Source organism: Labrus bergylta, chromosome 11, assembly GCF_963930695.1.
Source record: "Labrus bergylta chromosome 11, fLabBer1.1, whole genome shotgun sequence".
Taxonomy (NCBI): Eukaryota; Metazoa; Chordata; class Actinopteri; order Labriformes; family Labridae; genus Labrus; species Labrus bergylta.
Window position 1 is genome coordinate 24,258,443 of NC_089205.1, and position 19,589 is coordinate 24,278,031.

General features: G+C 40.1%; 1 protein-coding gene across 1 annotated transcript in view; it reads right to left on the reverse strand.

The window, feature by feature from the left end:
• The window catches only part of b3glcta (beta 3-glucosyltransferase a), a 56,547-nt gene that overhangs the window by 22,304 nt on the left and 14,654 nt on the right, over positions 1-19,589 (reverse strand). Inside the window, exons 3-4 of the mRNA XM_020634868.3 lie at positions 15,887-15,926; positions 4,914-5,023 (exon numbers count right to left, since the gene is read on the reverse strand). Coding sequence (XP_020490524.1) covers positions 4,914-5,023; positions 15,887-15,926 — 150 coding nt within the window. The remainder of the gene's footprint in view (positions 1-4,913; positions 5,024-15,886; positions 15,927-19,589) is intronic.

Sequence of the window (19,589 nt, forward strand, 5' to 3'; positions counted from 1 at the left end):
TTTTTAGGTTAAAGTGTTTTTTTTATATACAAAATCTAAAATCACAACTCTGCCTCATATTGTGGGTTTTGGATGGTTAACAACAACAAGAGAGGCAGATAATACAAGCCCTATCCCTTCAATATATTTTTTATACACTGGTGTCATCCTTCAAAACCAATATTGCCTTCAGGCGTTCCTGCTCTTGTTTATCCTGACACCAGGAAATACACTGATGGTAAAGAAGATATATCAGTGGAAAAGAAGCTCAGGATATTTTAGCACATGCACAGTGCACACAATCACTCTCTCAATAAGAGAACTCTGCTTCATCTGAATTCTCTGTCGTGCAGGCAGAGAGTAGAAGGTGTGTGAGGACTGTTTGAGCCAGCCAAAGCTGCACACCGAGAGAAAAACAAAGCAGCAGTGCGTGTGAGCCTGTGGTTCATTACTGCACGGTCCACTCATCATGCAGGAAGTCAGGGGGAACAGTCTGCTCCCAGGCTTTGGCTCTACCAGCAGCCTGTTAGCTTTAGGTGACACGTCTGACACTGTTTACACTAATTTAACCCCGTTAGTCACTGAGGTTTGTTAGCGCTCATCGTATCTGAGCTGTATCTAATAGTATAAAAACACAAAGCATTTTTTGAACCACTTTATTCTGGACATTTACACCATCAAAACAGACTTTCACTTGCTGAATAAAGTAGCATACTATTCGGACAATAATGCAATCTGAAAAACAAGACTTTAGCTTCGAGGAGCTATTGACATTCCTGTGATGAAGGAGGCATTCAAGAAGAAGAGGCGAAATCTTTTATGGCAATTGTGTGCAAGCTGTAGACCTATAATCAACAGAAAAGAACAGCTTCTCACATGGACACGCTTGCAGCAAACAGGATCCTGATTGCTTGGTGACTTGGAGGAAGATGGGGGTCATTGAGACCTGGCTGCAGTGGAGGGAAAGGAACTGTAGGAGGGGCCTGAGGGGAGGCGTAAGTGGTTTTGACAGGCAGCTGCTCTACCTCCAGTTATGAGCAGCAGACGAAAATTACCTTTTCTTTTATGGCCAATACAATATGTTCATAATAGCAAGAATTGGCAATACAGGCGAAGCAAGCACATACACACAGGATTTTACTATTGCTGGTCAAGGCTTCAGATTTAAATTAGGCCTGCAGGGAAAATGAGAAAAATATGTGGTGTGCAATAGCATTGTTCAACATTGCGATAATGATAGGAAGTGTGAAGAACAAACAAAACTTAAGTATGCATATTTGCAACATATCACAGTTTTATGCTCCATATTCAAAACCATACCTGTGTTTGAAACAAGTCTCTCTTGAATTGTCAGATACTAGCTTCAGCTTCCCCTGACTGCATTAAAATGTCGTGAAAGCGTGGTCATTACATCACAGCCTCCATCCAACTAATGTAAACATACTGAGTGAGAGAGCGTTGATTGTTTACATTAAATCTTTTCTCTTATTTAATGTAACAAGTTCAAACTTTTGCATGTGTTCATTCCAAATGCTCATATCAGGATGATGATGATGACGTTGCAAATAGTTGTGAACCCTTAAATAAATCTCTTTCAGTTGTAAATATGCGTCTCTGTAGATATGAGCATGATCTATATCTACATATATCAAAATGTGAAACTTGAATTCCTGTCAGAAGGGATTCACAGGTTGTCTCTGTAAATCTGTGGATATCACCAAACCTTCCACAATCAGATGCAGATACCCCAGAACCACCTCAGAGATCAAACACTGACAGTACATGAGTTTGGATCAGGTCAGAAATCATCAACCTTTCACTGACATTTTCCTAACATTTCAAGAATGTGACAAGACACTTCTTAAATCATTTACAGATCTTTAAATTAATCATTTAAGTCCTACAACACTTCTGAGCACAGGCCCGGAGGAAGACGGTTAAACCAAACCTGAACCTGATGAGATATCGAAGGTTATATCAGTTCTCTTATGTTTCTGCTGGTTTTTTTTTGTTTTGAAACTGTTTTAAGATATTTCTAGATATTAAAGGGTTTTCTGCAAAGCTTTGTAGCCCAACAAACTGTACAAGAGCTACAAACTAAGCTAATCTCTGCATTAAACGTATTTGATCTTTCCTTGTGTATCTCAGGATCACCCTCCTTTGAAACAGCTGAACATGAGCCTGCGTGTGTTGTGCCTTGGAGGTGGGAGTGAAGCGGTGGACGGCTGCTCCTAACTCGTGTTCAGAAGAGGAGGGAGTGGGTGGCTGTACATATGACCAGTTGGAGAGTTTTAATTTTAGCTTCACACTCCAATATTATTAAAGGACAAGAGTTTGTTTTTGTTGTTGCATTTTGTATTTTGTAGTGTGCACTAAACCAGGCTGTTTTCACAGAGGCTGGTAACAAGTCTTTAAAGCTACACTGTTTGGATCATGTGAAACGACAGTTATGGTCTGACTTTTGTGAGGACCTCTGAGAACAGATTTCAAGGAAAAGTTGATAAAAACATCAGGACATTCAGCAGACAGGATCATTAATTGGTTAGCAGTGCATGACAGGAGATTGGGACATTTATAAAAAAGCTTGTACACTTGGATGGGAGACGGTCGAAAACTTAATACTGAGTATGATAATCAAGCAAAGAATAAAAAGCTGAGAGAAAAAAGAAAACTTCAAAGGAATTTGGATAGACAAATGATTTATAAATGATGTCTTGTGGCAAAGGAAATGGAAAGTGAAATTAAAGGTTCTTAAAAAAACCAATTTGTAAATCGCAAAGCAAAAACTGAAAGGTTTAAATTTACCTCCAAGTATCTTGTGTAAAAGAAATGTAAAATATAAATACGCTATTTCCATCCCTCTGTTTTATTTAAGCTCTAAGAGATATTGTTTTATTCCTGATTAAATTTAAATTAAATCAAAACACAACTTTAAAACTACACAAAAAAACTATTTAAGGACTCTGAGCCTTGGGGGTGAACAGATTGTTCTCTCTGAGAATATGTTAGACGAAAAGCACTTTCACTCTGATTGTATTAACGTCTCTTTTTGATCAAAACTTTTTGGGGGTCTTACATCTTTTTGAAAACTTTCAAACGTTTACTTGCTCTTTAAAAGCTTTGCCTCTGTGCAATGCCTTTCAGAACCTGTGTGTCCAATCAGACTCAAAGCTGATCGTTTGCACTTACTGACATTGTTTCCTCTTTTCTAGATCCTTGCTTGTGTTGTACTTACTCTCTGATGTAAGTGAATTGTAGAATTACTGAATTGTAAAAAAGACAATTAAAAATGACTCAGCTTGTGTCATTGCATGTTGAGATACTAAAACGTTGAACATCTCTGAGTTCTTAAATCCAAATAACATGAAGTTGTATTCATAAAGTCCGTCTGCTCTGATCCACTCTATTAGAGTAGCCACATCTCAAATCATGAATAAGGATATCTACGTGCACTGATTCAAGACACTGTTAATAACACTTCACATGACACTGTCTCTCTCTAACTTGTGACCTTTTGGCCTGTTGGATGTCAGTAATAAAAAATGAGGAACTGAGCTGTTACATGAATCTTATTTCTGACAATGCTTTGCTTAAATGCAGTGCATGATGTCAAGTGTAAAAAAAAAAAAAAGAGATTCACAGGATGTAAAGAACTCTTTCAAGTTTGAATTATGTGCCTGGTGACTTACATCCCACAATATCAGCACTCAGTGACACTAAACAGGTCACAGTGATCATTTATAGATGATTACTGTATTTTGTCCAGTTCGCTGATTCAGTAGTTTAAAGGTCTTTGACATCTGGCAATTAAGGAAAGTGAGCCAGCAACAACATCATAACCCATGAGTGCAGAAATACAAGTCCAAATAAGAGATCCAAATTGGCCTCTTGAGAATGAAAACACAGAGCACACTGTCTTCATTTGAACTGGAACATTTTTAGAAGTTAGTTTACTTTTACATTTTAACAGAATATTGCTCAGACATTACACTACATTTCATTGGCCACTTCAGAGATTTAATGAACATGATGCAGACACAACATTTTGACGCGCAAAATGTCTTTTAACATTATGAACACGTGCTAACTGAATGCTCTGAGCTTATGTCCCAGCAGAAAACACACGCCCTTCTTTCCTGCAGCCTTTTGGAGTATCTGGAATATTTGTGTGATAAACAGAAATCGTGATACTCATCAACATGAATATTGTAAGATGCCTTCGGATGATCATCACTTCTCATTAAAAATGTACCAACAAGAGGCCAAATGAAGGATGATCTGCAGAGAGGAGTCATATATATGTAAACATCAAAGCTGTACACATTTCCTAAAAACACAAAGTTTTTAGTGAGAGCATGATTGGCTGTCACAAGGAGATGAGAATGTTGCATATTTTAAACTTTCATAGTTTGGACTTTAATGTGCTGAAGAGATTGAATCTGGAGGGTAACATGAATAATTCTTCACACCGTCATTCAATATTTAAAATTATGAGACTTGAGTAATAGTGGAACAAATGGCAAACATGTTGAAATGTTGTTTTTGGTGTATTCAAATCTTGTCATGTGGACCTCCTTCTGAATATATGTCCAAATTAAAAAATGTTTAAGTTGTGGGTTGAGCTCAAAAATCATCAGAGCCGACACCATACAGCAACATACACAGCCAACAGCAACTGATATTTAGAATTTCTTTCCGCGAGTGATTATCATAACAAGCACAATGCCTTCTAAAAATGTGAAGGGTCTTCCCATGTTTCTGGGCTTTGAGAAAGTGTGTGGTCATTTCAGGACAAGAGGAAAAAGCAAGAATAGAAAATGCAACGAAAAAATAGAAAATATCTCTCTGGGCCCCCCCCAAAAAAAAATGAAAGTGCACTGTGAATGCCAAAAGTAGAGCATGTGTTCATGAGTGAAATGTGCTAATTATCTTACCTCAGTGAGACTGTGTGCCTGCTTCAGTAAATCAGCTCTCCGTCTCTCTGCCTGCCTGTCATGGAAGGAGTTGCTTTGACTCTGGAGGACGAACACTATCTCCCGCAGGTCTGGTGGAAGACACAAAGGACAGAGACATGAGTGTGTATATGACTGTGTGTGAGTGTGTATGCGTGTGTGTGTTTGTGTGTGTGTGGGAGAGAAAAGGGATCATAACAATCGATGACCTTCTAAGAGCAGGATGAGATAAGAGACACAGTCAGAATAACTGAGGTGTTTTTTTTTTTGCTAATCTCCATTATTGGCCAGGAGATAATAATCAGCACATAAAGAGCTTAATATGCTCGGGGAGAGTATGTAAATGTCAAATCCCAGACTGCGTTACTTAATAAAAGATTAGCAGTCAGAGAAGTTGCCCTCTCAGGTAAAAAAAATCAGCAGAAAGGTTGACATAAACCAGCTGTTCACTTCTGCCTGAGCTGCATTGTCAGTAAAACGCAGTAATGTTCCATATTAAGGCCAAGGTTAAAATGGAGCTACTTGCTCCAAAATGTCAGTTTAGAAACTGATAATGTCACCACTTTAATGCTGACATGTCTGGAACAAGGGGCTGCGAAATTAAGTCACCTGGGAAGAGCCATTAACTGCAGTTCCTTGAGTGTCCACTTGAGGCTGGCTGCAAAGACAGCTCAACTTGATTAGGCAAAATGGAAATGTCAAACTACATATCAGAAATAAACTAATAATGGGTTTCGATTAGTAAGAAATATTGTCAGTGTGGATTAGTGCAAAGCACTTTGGGACTAAATTTCTTTAAATCAATTACAACAGAGGGTAAATATGTATGCATCATCTCTCCAAGTCATATGAAGCCTTAAAGTGATGCATAATTGGGGGGTGGTCCCCTTTGAGTGACAGGTGGATACTGCAGGCTGTCGGCTTGATATCATCTGATCTGATTCAGTTACTGAACTTAACCTCACTGCTGTCTTTGTGTTTTTGGTGCCTTTGGGGATCTTTCAAGCAAAAATCAGTCAAACAACGTGATTTTCTGTAACGTTTTATGGCACTGACTGGCCGCCCAAGAAGTCTGTGCTGTAGTATTCAATTATTCTTCATATTTTTGAGGCAGGTCTGCTTTCCCGTTCGTAACTTATCGCATCAACTGTTTATAAAACATGTATTTTTGTTTGTTCGTCTGTGTCATTCAAATAAAAAAAAAAAGAAGATATACAGTATATTACCGGGGTTCTATGCTTTACTTGACAGGACATCAGATAGAGTCTGTAATCATGGAGAGACAGAGAGTGGTGGTGACATGCAGGAAAGGAGCCGCGGGTTGGGCTTAAACCTGGGCCACCCGCTTGGAGGACGACAGCCTCTAGGCCATCTAACCCCGTTGTGAGCAGTTTTACTGGCCTTGTAGAGATTTTGGCGCATCATAACAAAAAGTTAAACAGTACATGCCATTCACATGCTACAAGTCTTCTTCATCCCACAAGCTCTCTTAGCTTCTTTAGTGGGATAAATATACAACTGCAGTAGAATGTTATTATGTGAGAAATGAGATGGCAAAATTCATCCGCTAATGAATTAGCCAAAAGTGTGTAAAATGAAAAGTTCTGAAAACTTGAAGCTCCTCTCCAGCACAGCACTCTCATCCAAATACAGTGTGTTCCCATTCCAGCTCCAGGATACCACTATGGTGGGTTCCAGTATGCGAACCTCAAGGATGAAGGCAGTCAGCAAATCCACAAGTGAAGGTACAATGTCTGCATCCTTCATCTATACAGTCTAAGGTCGGGATACCAAATTCTGCCATTGAACCGGCCTGCTGCAGTTAGTCTTCATGTGAAATCCATTTACAGGGCAGCAATAGTGACACAGCTCAGTGAAGAATGACATTGGCTGCACAAACAAGTCCACATAAAGCCTGTGGCTCTCACGACCAGCACAATCAACACTAGACCAAAGGACCAGAGGGGAAGGGAGTTAAAAAAAAAAGAAACTCTTGTCATTTTGTCTTTGCCTCAGTACAATTACATTCGACATCCCCTAAATCCTGTAAGCTGCCCCTCGCATCAAAATCAAGTCTGCAGCACCTGGCTCGAACCACTGAGACATCAAAAAAAAAGGTTTTTCAAGGATTTAGAGTTGAGAGTCGGGAACCAACACGTAGGTGGGATGTAAGAAGAAAAGCAGAAGACATGCCAGAGTTTTTCCTGCCATCAGGCTGCTCAGAAACTCAACAGTGATAAGAAGTGAGGGACGTTTTTCCTCTTAATTTGAGCTGAAACAAACCTAGCGGGCTTGGCGCCAATAACTCGCACTTGCCTTAGACACTTTAATTAGCTCCTCAAGTATTTGCAGGGAATATAGTCATAAAGGGGTGTACCATGTCATAAATTATGATTACCAGGAGGAGTTTTTTTCCCCCATGGAGCCTTGCTGACTCAGTATGTTTTTGTGTTTCAAAACATAAATAAGAACGAGCCACTGCTGACAGGTCTATAATCTTCCCATTGGAGTAGTTGTGCAGAAGCAATACAGCAAAAAGAGGGGCAGGGCGAGTGCTGACAATGGCAGGATTAGATGGATTGCCTCCTCCTCGATTACATGACTTGACCGGGTTCAGATATTAGCTGAGGGGTCAGGGGTGGACACAATATCCGAGTACAGTATCTATGTCAAGTCTTTTTAATTAAGTGTAGGTGGGTGTGTCGCTCTTTTTGGCTCATAACGGAGATCCCCATTGATCGTGGAGGAGGACCGGTGAGGGGGGATTAACTTGGAAAACATCAGCGTGCCCACCTCCCAGCAGATATAAGCTCCGCTGAGAGCTAAGCTTTGAGCACAAATACCACTACACCACCTCTAAATGTCCTTCTGCTGAGTTTGCTAAATGAACAAGTGCGTGTGTGTGCATCTGGTTTCACATTAAGCAGTGTACTTTCAAGCCCCAGGTGAGGTAACGTTCTCCTGATACTGCACAGGACAGCAATAATAGCAGCTGCATGAGACGAACGGCACAATCAGATAAGCAGTTTGCCAATCCCTCATTGTGTAGATAATGTGTACCCTATGTCAAAGCAGAGGAGAATGAGGGGTAAAAAAAGAAACTAATTAAGACTGAATTCACTGGCCTAGGCTCCGCGCTAATGGGTTTCGATTAATCATCAAACAACGGGGAGAAAAGGGGAAAAGGAAAAGTCTTGTTATAGCGCCCTTCTTCACTGCTATCATTCCTGTGTCCTTCTCCTTTCAGGTTAAACTCCCCTTTGTCCACTCACATGACAAGCAAGGCAGCCAACACTAGATGAGCATCAATGAATCTCGCTGTACTTCATGCTGTGGGTTGAATATTTTAAACAGCTTTTAAGTTGATGGATTAGATTTGGATCCAGATTATACTCACATTGCTTGGACATTAAAGTTTATATGTTTGAGTGGATGTTCCAAGAGGTAAAGATGATTGCTTCTTAGTTGTTATGCTCTGAGTGGTGCTTAGGCATACAGTAACTCCTGTTAAGTGTATCTGTTAATGTCATCTGACTAAGAGTCAAAACCAAGAACACATTTCTTTTTTTCTTTTGTTACATCACTGTCTTTTCCTTTTTGTCAACCTGACATTTGCGTTTGTGGTTCCATTGTTTTTTTGTTGGGGCCATTTGTGCCTTTATTGGATAGGACAGCTGAAGACAGATAGGAGAGATTGGGAGGAGAGGGAGCAGACATGCAGCAAAAGGCCAAGGTTGGATTCGAACCTATAGCCGCTGCGACGAGGACTATATCCTCTATACATGGGGCGGCAACTCTAACAACAAAGCTAAACCAGCACCTCACTTATACGGTTCTTCAATTGTATCCACATGTTACCTCTATAATATAATAAAATCATAATTACATGTTATACATAGAAAAAGGCAAACGTCTTGCTGATGGTCTTGTTTACTTTTGCAGGTAATATAAAGGCATCAGTTTTAAATTGAGACTATTTAAATACAACTCAAAACTACTTTAACTGCAGCTTTAATGTTTGCTGAGCTGTTTTCACAGAGCCCTTTTCAGACTACTTTCCGTAAAAGCGGTGTAACCAAGCTCAGCCATCATTACCTCTTCTTACATTCATACTGATTCTGCAGTGCAGTAATATTCTTGTGCCAGTCTGTGAATTCCCACTGCATTTCGGCGTTGTGGAAGCATGGCCCAGCGGAAATGCACGGCACACAACCTTGCGCTCCCCCGCTGGCTCTGCTGATACCGTCTCGCCTCTGTAATACCTCGACAGCAGAGGGATCACTTCATCCCCCGCATTACGTCACATTGACATTCAGGTTGAAGGCCAAACGTCACAGCGGTGTAAATATCACGCCTAGAAACAGAATAGGGCTTATAAGTACCAGCAGTAGTAACTCAACTTATTACCAGTTCTCCCAGAGGTGAAAGTGTGCAATCACTTTATCTATTTAATAGCAGGGCAGATATGTGAAGCAGCACCCTGGTGCCAAAGATGGCAGAAAGCGTTTTTTTTTTTAGTGGTTAAGTGAAATTATCCAAGGAGGCCTCTCTACTCATAATAATAAGTTCTGAATGAAATAGATTGAAAGTTCCTGGGGAGATGAAGGCAAAGACCCGGTCACCTCGGAGCAGATGATTTTATTTTGCCAGGCTGATGGAACAACTAGAAAGCATGAGACTGCTATCCGTTTATCTCTCTTCACTCTTTCAGTATTCCACAGAGACCACCACAAAGAAAAAAAGAAGAAGACGGCCTTGAAAGATATTGGATGAAATGAGACACAGGAGAATTGTGCCTCCTTTTTCCTCTGATCTGATGCTCTCCTCAATGCATGGAGAAACTCTTTTAAAAAGGATAACCCCATCTGGTCTAAGAGCAAACTCTTTACGAAGGCTTTGAGTGTTGTGTGAACTCACTTCTTCTTCCTCTCTGCATTTAAAGATCAGTCTGATTAAAGAATAGAGGATGAAGAGCTTTCAGAATCAGCTGTCACTTTCAGTCAGTGTTCTTGGGCAGTAATGTAATATACAATGCTGTAATATTCTTCTGAAGTTAACAGGATTATATTATGGCAGGACAAAGAGAAGTCCGTTCTTTTGTTCTCTCAAAGGACAGCGGATCCTCTAAAAGCATTTATCCACTATCTCCTCCTCTCTGGGTTTTTTTTCCCTTTCTCAGGTTGGATTCTTCTGTAGAAGTACAACCGGAGATAGTCTCCTTATCTGTTAGTGCATTCAACTGAACAACACTGGTGTTAAAGCTGATTAAAACACACATAGGTGGGAACTGAGACCAGCAACTTCTCCGTAGCTTGCAGCGGTAGAAGCCATGTCTCGCTTACCTGGTGGGCTGCAGCGACAGACTAATGTTAGCTGAGCTTGTTTCTTAGGGCTCGACCACACCTGAGCTGTTCGGTCCATTTGAAGCTAACTCTGGTGCGCTTTGTCGGATAGTTTGTTTGGTTTAAAGTGGTTTGAATGTTCAAGGTGCTGACCAAAGAACCAAACTCCGGTCCGCTTGAGAGTTCCGTTTGCCGCATTTGAGAATGGTATCCAAACCAAACAAGAGAAGTAAACCAATGCTACAGTACATAACATTTGACAGGCTTCGGTGTGCTTGACAAAGTGTAGTGTAAAAGCAAACTGAATATGGAGCAGGAGTGAGTTAGTCTGTTCAACAAACACAGCTTTAGAGTGATAACCCTGTATGGATTACATATTAAAACTATTCAAATATATATTTTTGCACTGGTCTTAGGGGTACAATGTATCCGCTTAAACCTAAGTCTTGATATCAGAATCCTTCTTTGGAATTTAAAAAATGGTATCACTACATCTTGATTTCGAGGTGAGTGCATGGACACAACAGGATGAATTAAATATCTGCTTTTGAATATAGATCGTGTGCTCTCTCGTAGTGGCCGGGCCCTGCAGCCTTGTCAGCTCATTGACACAAATCAATAGTGACACTTCCTTGGAGCAGGAAGGCAGACGTTGCCAAGTGGCAGAGGCTCTGAGAGCACACTGACCTGTAGGCACTCCTGCAGCTCTGTCATCTCCATCAGTGTCACAGAGCAGGTGTGTGTCGTCACCAGAGCTGTCACAGGAACGCTTCATTTAAGCCCAGAGTACCCACTGCCCCTCAGTTATAAATAAACACACATCCATAGCAGAGCAGTGGACAGATCACAACTGCAGGCTTGGGGAAAGTTTTTGAGAGCACGGCTTAAAATCTAGCTCAAAATTCGGAAAGAAAAAGAATAAGCTAAAGGATTAGATCAATAGTCCAATTTCAATGACAAATGTCTGCCAACGCCAAGAGGGAAAAGACTCTGCAAGAGCAACCATTAGGGGCAGTTGTGGAAACAATGAAACTGTCACCACGGATCCCGAGCTCTTCATTGCCAGCACATATTCAGAGATGACAGAGGATGTCAATAGCTCATTTCCATGGTCGGCCTGCCTAACTCCCCATCCAGCAGCTGATTGTGCTCGTGTAAAACCTTCCACACTCCAGTGACTCACATCATTGGAGTCCCCGAGACGAGATGGCACAGAATCACCCGTCTCCTAAAAATTCCCCTCCATCCCTCTCTTCCTTGCATCTAAATCTGAGCATCGGAGAGACACACTGCACCAGAGAGAATTGGTTGCAGTTTCCCAACCAAACTAACCATGACCGTCACACCACACAGCACCAGGATTTAATAGCCAATCCGCAGATAGCTGGAGATATTCAATATGTGAGCCAAAATTTAATATATAGCCAACTTTTTAGGCTGTTGAGAGTTCGATTTAGCGGTATAAAAATAATCTACCTTCCCTAGGCAATCATCACAGGACTATGTGTCATGCAGAAAGTGAAATCGATTTTCTGCCTTCTTTTCATATTAATACAAACTTTTAATTGCCTCACACAAGATCAATCAAGAGCCCGGTGTATTTAACTTTCAGCTTACGGCTGAAAAGGTCAGTGTCGTAAATATCTCTCAGTATAACAGAAGGGGAAATAGACGAGGTGAGAAAGAGAAAAATGGGAAGAAAACACAAAGAGAGAGAGGGAGATGCACCACAGTTGCAAAAAAAGAAGGAAGTGAGTGTGAGAAAGAGAGGTGGGAACAAGGGGAATAGCCACCAGACAGAAAGTAACCCTTCTGTTCTTTTAGCATTTTGCTAATTAGAATTCTCTCAAAGTAATGACGCAAAAGCCCTCATACAAAACAATCCTACGGCCTAAAGGTTGGAAAGAAAAGGGTCTCCAACCTGCGATAATCACACTCATTAAAGGTTCTCTGGAGTTCACGACTCTGCGGACACTCTGCTGAGGACTAATGAGTGCCAAACTCAACTCTTAAACCTCACTTAGCATCAATAATTCAGGAAGCTAAGGCAATTAACGCAGGATGTAGTCCTGGTTTTGCTTATGAAACCCATTTATTTTCCATAATAGTACTCTAAAAAATGAACGAGACATCATTTGATAATCCCTTTTTTCTCCATAATTTCTGAAAAGCAGAAGTTATGAGAAAACATGCATGATTCCACACCCCAATACAGCAATAAACCCAAGCTACAATTATGACATTTTGGAGGATTGATGTGCGTTGTAAAGTCATCAGCCCTGTGCAGAATAATAAACAGAAGAAGAAGAAAAGGCAGAGACAATGGAGTCGGCATGCAGCCAAGCACGTGAGAGGGTAAAATAAAAATAAAAGGAAGGAAATAAATACACAGGGAATGTTAGAGGAGTTCAGGCAGCATCTCCTGAACAATGTTCCTCCTTGAAGATACAAAGCATGTCCCCTCTGGTCTGAAAACGCTGGCTCAGAGCCACTGCATGAATATAATACATCTGCAGAGGAGACAGTGGAGCTGCAGTGCTGTGCTTCAAAATTCAGATAGGCTGATTACAATTTTGGCACAACTTTTCTGCTCTCAAGCATTTTGGTTCAGCGTTTGTGTTACCGAGTTGCCCTTGACCCTCAACTTTTACACAACATCTATTGAAAAGGAAAATTCTACTTTATAAGAGAAACTGGTTTTGGCAACATTTGCTGTTAGCTGGAACATTTTTCTTCTTCTTCCTCTGAAAGAGAGCTAAACTTACAGGTTATTTATTGTTCAACTATATCAAAGATAAACATCTGGGTGCTATTCTCCTGAAGTCAAAGAGGAAAGGTTTTTAACTCCTCCATTTGAGCAAAAAAAAAAAAATCAATAGTCTTATAAGCAATGAAGAAAGGTACTGCAATGACCAAAAGAAACTGCAGAAAAAAAAGAGGCAAAATACAAGTTTTCTACAATATGTATAAGAACTACACCCCTATGTAATGCAGCAAAAGGTGTTATTATCATTAAACTTTGGATATCAAGCCATGAAAATCTTAATGAAGATTTAGGTACACCCATACCTGCAAGTAGCAGCCGTTCATATGAATCTACATGAATGAGATGCAGACAATTATGTCGCATGAGACTCTGATTTTGACATTTGGTTTACCTCATTCACAATCCGACTAATACAAGACCTTAAACCATGATAGAAAAACTCAGATTAAGAACTAAAGAAGCAGCTGACTGTTACTGTCAGATAGAAACCTGCCTACACTGACTGTTAAAAAAGTAAAAGTCTATTAAATAGGCTGAATTGATTTAAAAAGGTACGTACTACATAAAACCTGCATAATAATAAAATAAGTAATTCATGAGTGAGCTCGGGGGCGAACGGCCAACTGGACTTTATTTAATCCTGCCTCTTTCAAACATTATAAGAACATTATGAATGCAAAAAAGCTGAGCTTGGCAGACAAGACATCATAAAGTGTCACTAAGCGTAATACTTTAAAGACAGTTTACAATTTATTAAGGGCTACTCTTTTACAAATGCATCACTTGAATATACTGCACATGCATGCACAGTATGTGAAACCTAAAGCAGGAGTAGAGAGTTAGAACTCGAACATGATTTTTTATTTATTTCTAAACTTAGTGGGAAAAAAACTTTACGTGCATTATCATTCTTTAGGGTTACTCCTCCACTGTTACACCGTGCATACTAAACATCATTTTATCTTTGCTATAATTTTTATACTGAAGACCGAGAGTCTGAAAATAAAGTGAACTGACTGAACTGATTGAACCACAAAGCTTAACATTGTTATTTTCATTCTCTTCATTGATAATGCAGAAAATAAGGATGTTTAGAATCCTTGAATAAAGGTGCCAAGAAGGAGAGGAAGAGGAAAATCAAGAAGGAGAAGGCGAAGGAAAAGAAAAAAAGAAGAAAGAAGAATAGGGAGGAGAGGAGAGTAAACGTAGCTATACAAGAGGAAGGAGACAAATCTGTTGTAGGGAATAAAGGAGAAGGTGCAAAGGAGGTAAAAGAAGCTTTACAAGAGGAACAAGAAAGAAGCAGCAGAAGAAGAATCACAGGAAGTAGCAGAAGCTTGAAAGGGAGTAAGAAGTGACAGAAGAATAAGGAGACATTTTGTGGTTGAATATCAAAAAGTTAATTTATGTCAAATTGAAGAAGTATGTAAAGAATCTCACTCAAACATATTTCTATGAAGATAGGTGTTGTTGTGTTGTTTTTTTTTATTCCAAGAAGCACGTGGTCCTGAGCCGATGAAGAACATTTTCATCTGCACATGTGTTTTTTAATTCAACACTCAGTATATGTTTATTTGAAATAAGGCCGGTATTAATGTGTTCTTCTCCTGAGGCTTTTCTCAAACTGGTTCAGAGATGTTGCATTTTAAAAACGCTACATGCAGCACAACAGCCGGAGGAATCATGCTGGTATTTGTTTTTTTGTTTGTTTATAAATATGTGAAATGTCTCATTTCATTCAGACTTCAATGAGACGTCATTGTATTTAGACGTTGCCTTCTTTATTCCCCTCTAAAGACACACAGTGGAGATCACTTGCAATAGTTTCTCAAAGGGCACCAGCACTTAAAAAAAAAAACTAGTAACACTGTTTCATGTCTGCTGTATTGTTAAAACAACATTAGTCTGACTTTCCTCTGTTCATCTTTTGAGTTCGTGCCCACAAACAACACGCTCTGCAGGAGGGAGCAGCGTCTCTGGTGTCACAAAGGGAAACACTGTGTTGGTGCCAGATAGCGAGGCTCTATTTTTCAGATAGCTGTCTGTTTGTATTTCCTCTCTGTGCTGAGGTGCCAAATGAGAGCATTATGAAGTTGCTTTTGTGTGTCTTTGTGTCCACGGTGACCCAGTTGAATGAACAACAGGCAGAGGTCCAGAAAACAGGCTCCAAACTCATCTGCAGGCTCCCAAAAAATCACTCTCAGTCGGTGATTGTGTGAGCGCTCTGAAGCGTGAAAGGCATGCACGAGATCTTCTTATTTGCTCCACTCATGAAATTCCTGGTTGCTGTCAAATCGATATAGAGATGATACCATATTTATGAAAAGGTCCAAGCCACTCTGAAGATTCAATTTCCGAGGCAGACCTTGGACTAAATTCCTTTTATTATAGTCATCATACTATATAGTTTCACACAGACTGACATTTTTTTTTTTTTCTTTCTAATATAATATTGATGATTTCATCGAGGGATAATGGATCTCAAACCCTCGAGCCTACACTTCGTCTTAAACTGTAAAATACTCTTGAATGTTGTCCAACATTTCTAATTAGTTCCAGTGAAACAGACGAAGAAGAATCAAACAACATGAGTACATGAGACACACTACAAGGCAGCTTTGAAAACAGGTACAAGCACATACAGCAGATACAACAGATATGACTACAGATGTGAAAGAGAAGAGTCTTTGGAAAGGTTTTAGATTACATCCTGAAAGGGGAGGGGAGGGGGGGGGCTCCACCTATTACCTCTTGATTGCACACAGGTTATTCGCACTGAATGGGCCTTTTTTTCTTAGTTATTTTGTAAATGTATTGTAAATGAAGACTTAATATTAAAGACTTACCCAGTTGATTGTTGTGGATGACGTGCATATCATCTTGGCTCTGGAAAGACAGAGAAAAGTTTAAATAATTACAGAAACAAAGAAAATGTTCAAACACGTTTTTAAATATGACCTACATACTCTACATCCACTCTTTGTGTCTTAACAAATGATCTTCACACGTGCCATTCTTTGACAGATTCTACATCTGTCAAAGAATGGCACGTGTGAAGATACCCACTTTCTGTCAAATACTCCATTTCCTCTTCCTTATGGCTGATTAAGACTTAGTGATGCTAAATATGGAAAGCCCTGCAGGGTATTTGGAGAAATAATGGGTGATACCCCACGTCATTAGTCCTTCCTAATTGTGTGGGTTTTGTGCCTGCAGCATCTAAAGCTCAGCACATTCGGCTCAATTAAGGCGTTCAACACTGTTCCACCTCCAGAGCTGTCAGAGCGCGCGGCAGACCACGGAGGGATGAGTAAATCTATCGCAAGCTGAGCAAACTTTGAAGAGCTGCCTTTTACCTCCATCTTTCACGGGGAATCTTTCAGTCTCGGGAGAAGGCGAGGATGTGCGAGTTGTGGCTGTTTCCAGGGCACCAGAGCAGCAGAGTATTAATAGATAATGACAAAGCCAGGCCTGCTTTGATTTATGACTTCCGCTAAGAGTAACAATCATTTTACTGGCAAGCTGTTGCAGCCTTCAAAGAGCTTAACTAAGTCATAAATTCAGTCTCAGTGGGTGTGGTGCAGTGGTGATAGGGACTCGTCGTAGTTTGGCGTCAGTTTGTTTGAACCAGTCTCTACGTAACCATCTATATCTGCACATTTAGAGGGATTCCCATAAAAGAGAACAAACTTTTAATTTGGTACAATTCCAGCAAGCGAACAGTCTCCTGCTGCTGTCACAACTACACATCAATTACTTTTTTGTAGGGCACATTTCCTGCTTTTTCCATCTTTCTTATTTTATTCATCAAATCCTGATTCCAGCATTCTGACAACAACACATCTTCAGATGCAGAAATAATAACAGACAGTTTCCACGATTATAACGAGATGCAGAGCGTTCGCTTCTGGATATGTGAAGCTCTCTGTCTTCTTCTATTTTTCAGGTGATCAGAGTTGGAGGCAAATATATGCACAGGCAGACAAGATCATATCAGGGTGATTTAATTCAGTGGGTACAAGACATCAGCTTAATTGGACTCAGTAGCATTAGTCATGCCCAAAAGGTTTCTGTCTCATCTTATCACACACGACTCCTCTGAAATCATTTCCGTAGCTGAAGAGAGAAACCACCTCCAGGAGGAAAAAAAAAAACATGCATCTCTCAACCCAGGAGAATCTGACTCGATATCAGATAATTACTCATATGGAATCTTTGAAAAGGTAGATTATATAAAAATAGGTTAGTATAAAGTGGAAACTCGTCAAAAAGGAGAACACAAATAATCATCTGTAGGAGCTCCCGCAGATGAAAACAGGCACTGTGTAGGACGATTGGCAGGTGCAAAGTTTTTTCGCTCCGTCTCCTCCGGCACAACTCAAGTCTCAGCAGACAGGAAACAGAAAATCACTGCACTGACACTGTCAAACAAAATAAATCAAAACCTCCAGTGTAATGAGCTAAATGGACGGTGAAATGTTGCTCATTAAATTGACTGTGTGTGAGAACTGTTTGTAATGCGTGCATGCGTGTCTGCTACATGATTTTACATGACCTCAAAAGAGACCTAATGCTTCAACACTTAATGAGGCTCTAATGAGAAATCTGTAAATGCACTTCAAGTGTAAATACTCCAGCACTTTCAGGCATCAATTTGTAATGTTCTGTGTATTTCACCAGTTCTTTTGTAAGAGTTGTTGTTGTACAGACTCCCTTCAATCATTTTAATTAGACTGCTGGTTTGCACTGCAGGGGTAGCAACACAGCCCCCCCCCCCTTTTTTTTTACTCTTGCAGAAAACACAGGGCAATAAAAAGGTACAACCAGACTCAATATTACCACAACATCCTCTCATATTACATGCAGGTGCACTTTTTTTTTGGTACTGTAGACGACTTATTAATGTTAAGGACAAAATAAGTGTTCCTATTCTAGAACACAAATCTGCACATGTGTTTGTTGTTTAATTAGCCCTCAAGTTTGTAGGTGTTAAACTAAACCTGGACATGTTGAATCAAAAGGCTTCCGCTTACCTGCTCCTTAGCATCACCCCCCCCCCCCCCCTTTAATGTTATCAATGTTATCTTCAAATTGTAACCACTCTTTCAGGTTGTAGTAATTACCCCTGCTTTACTGTTTTTTAAGAAGGACTCTGCATTTAAAATAATCAATTTGACATGAAAAATCTAAAGAAAACATTAAATCAATTTCAATCTAACTCAATCTCCAAAAACTAGTAGACTTTTTTGCTTTAGTTTTCTGGTTTGTTTTTAATGGATGACAGTGCAATAAATACAAAAAGCCTTGTGGTTGGTAGGAGGAAAAAATCAATTCCTCAACATATTTCCATTTGTACACAATTAATTTAAAAAAAAAAAATGCAAATTGCACTTTATTTTAGTGTTGGCATTCTAAAATAACTATTTTCCTTTGAAATGCAAAATCTTTGTCACCTTGGGGTATTTCTGGGTCAAAGTGAGACTAAGATTCATGAAGTAAAATATTCGTATCTTTTTAAAACCTGAACCAGCTCCAATTAAAAAAAAAAACCTGCTTTTGATTGGCACCAAGGCTGCAAATCTTTCTCTAGTAAATGATCTTGTAGTTTACGGTAGACTGAACTCAGATCAGTTCTAAGATCGTCTCCGTCATTATGGAGAGATTCATTATTCTCAGCTCACAGAATCCGGCTGGTTTTTGGCCTTCTAGGCTTCTGCAGGCAGGTAATGATCTTAATCCCACCTGACAGCAAGCTGTCAACCATTTGGAGCTGAAATCATGCACCCATAGGTGTTAAGACGGAAAGCTATGAGTGCACACTGTCCATCTGAACAGCTTCGTTTCAGAAACCCACGAGTGCTTTTGATCTGCAGCAGCACAGCAATGATGCAGAAGGACAGGAAGATTGTATCTGGTGTAGTTTAACCTCAGAACAACAGCAGAAAGCACAGCTGGCTGAGGTTAAAACTCTCTGAAAACTAGGCTCAACCGTCTAAATGCGATCGTTATGTAATGGAGGACACCCACAACTCCATGATCCCTGCCCTTCTTGATTTGGAAGAGCTTCACATAAATCCACCGCAGAGCTCCTGCCCCCTGCTCCAGCTCTGCATCCCCGAGGGCACAGATGCTCCACTGATGTGTGTGACCCGTCTGCTCACATTAGCCGTCTGTTCACTGATGGAAAGAGTGATTCAAGGTTGCAGATTTTGCGGATTTTTAGATGTGTGATGTTTGCAGGAAATGTTTGACTACAAGGATGCTGCACCTTAAACACCTGAGAATTTCAATTTTGACTAAAGAATACCATCATTTCTCGGTTAAGAGCAAATTGTGAGCCTCACATTGACGCTGCTTTCAGATTAATTGTCTGCTTTTAAAATGAAAGCGCCCTTTGTAATCCTCAATGTGCCAAAGGTAGTGACAGATTAACACGTCATTCTTAGTTATTTTCCTCCCATAAACAAGAGCTCTTGAAGTGTATGACTTAATGACTTCAAACGTCTGCTGCCTAAGAACATCGACAGGCTTCTCTTGTCAGGTTTTGTT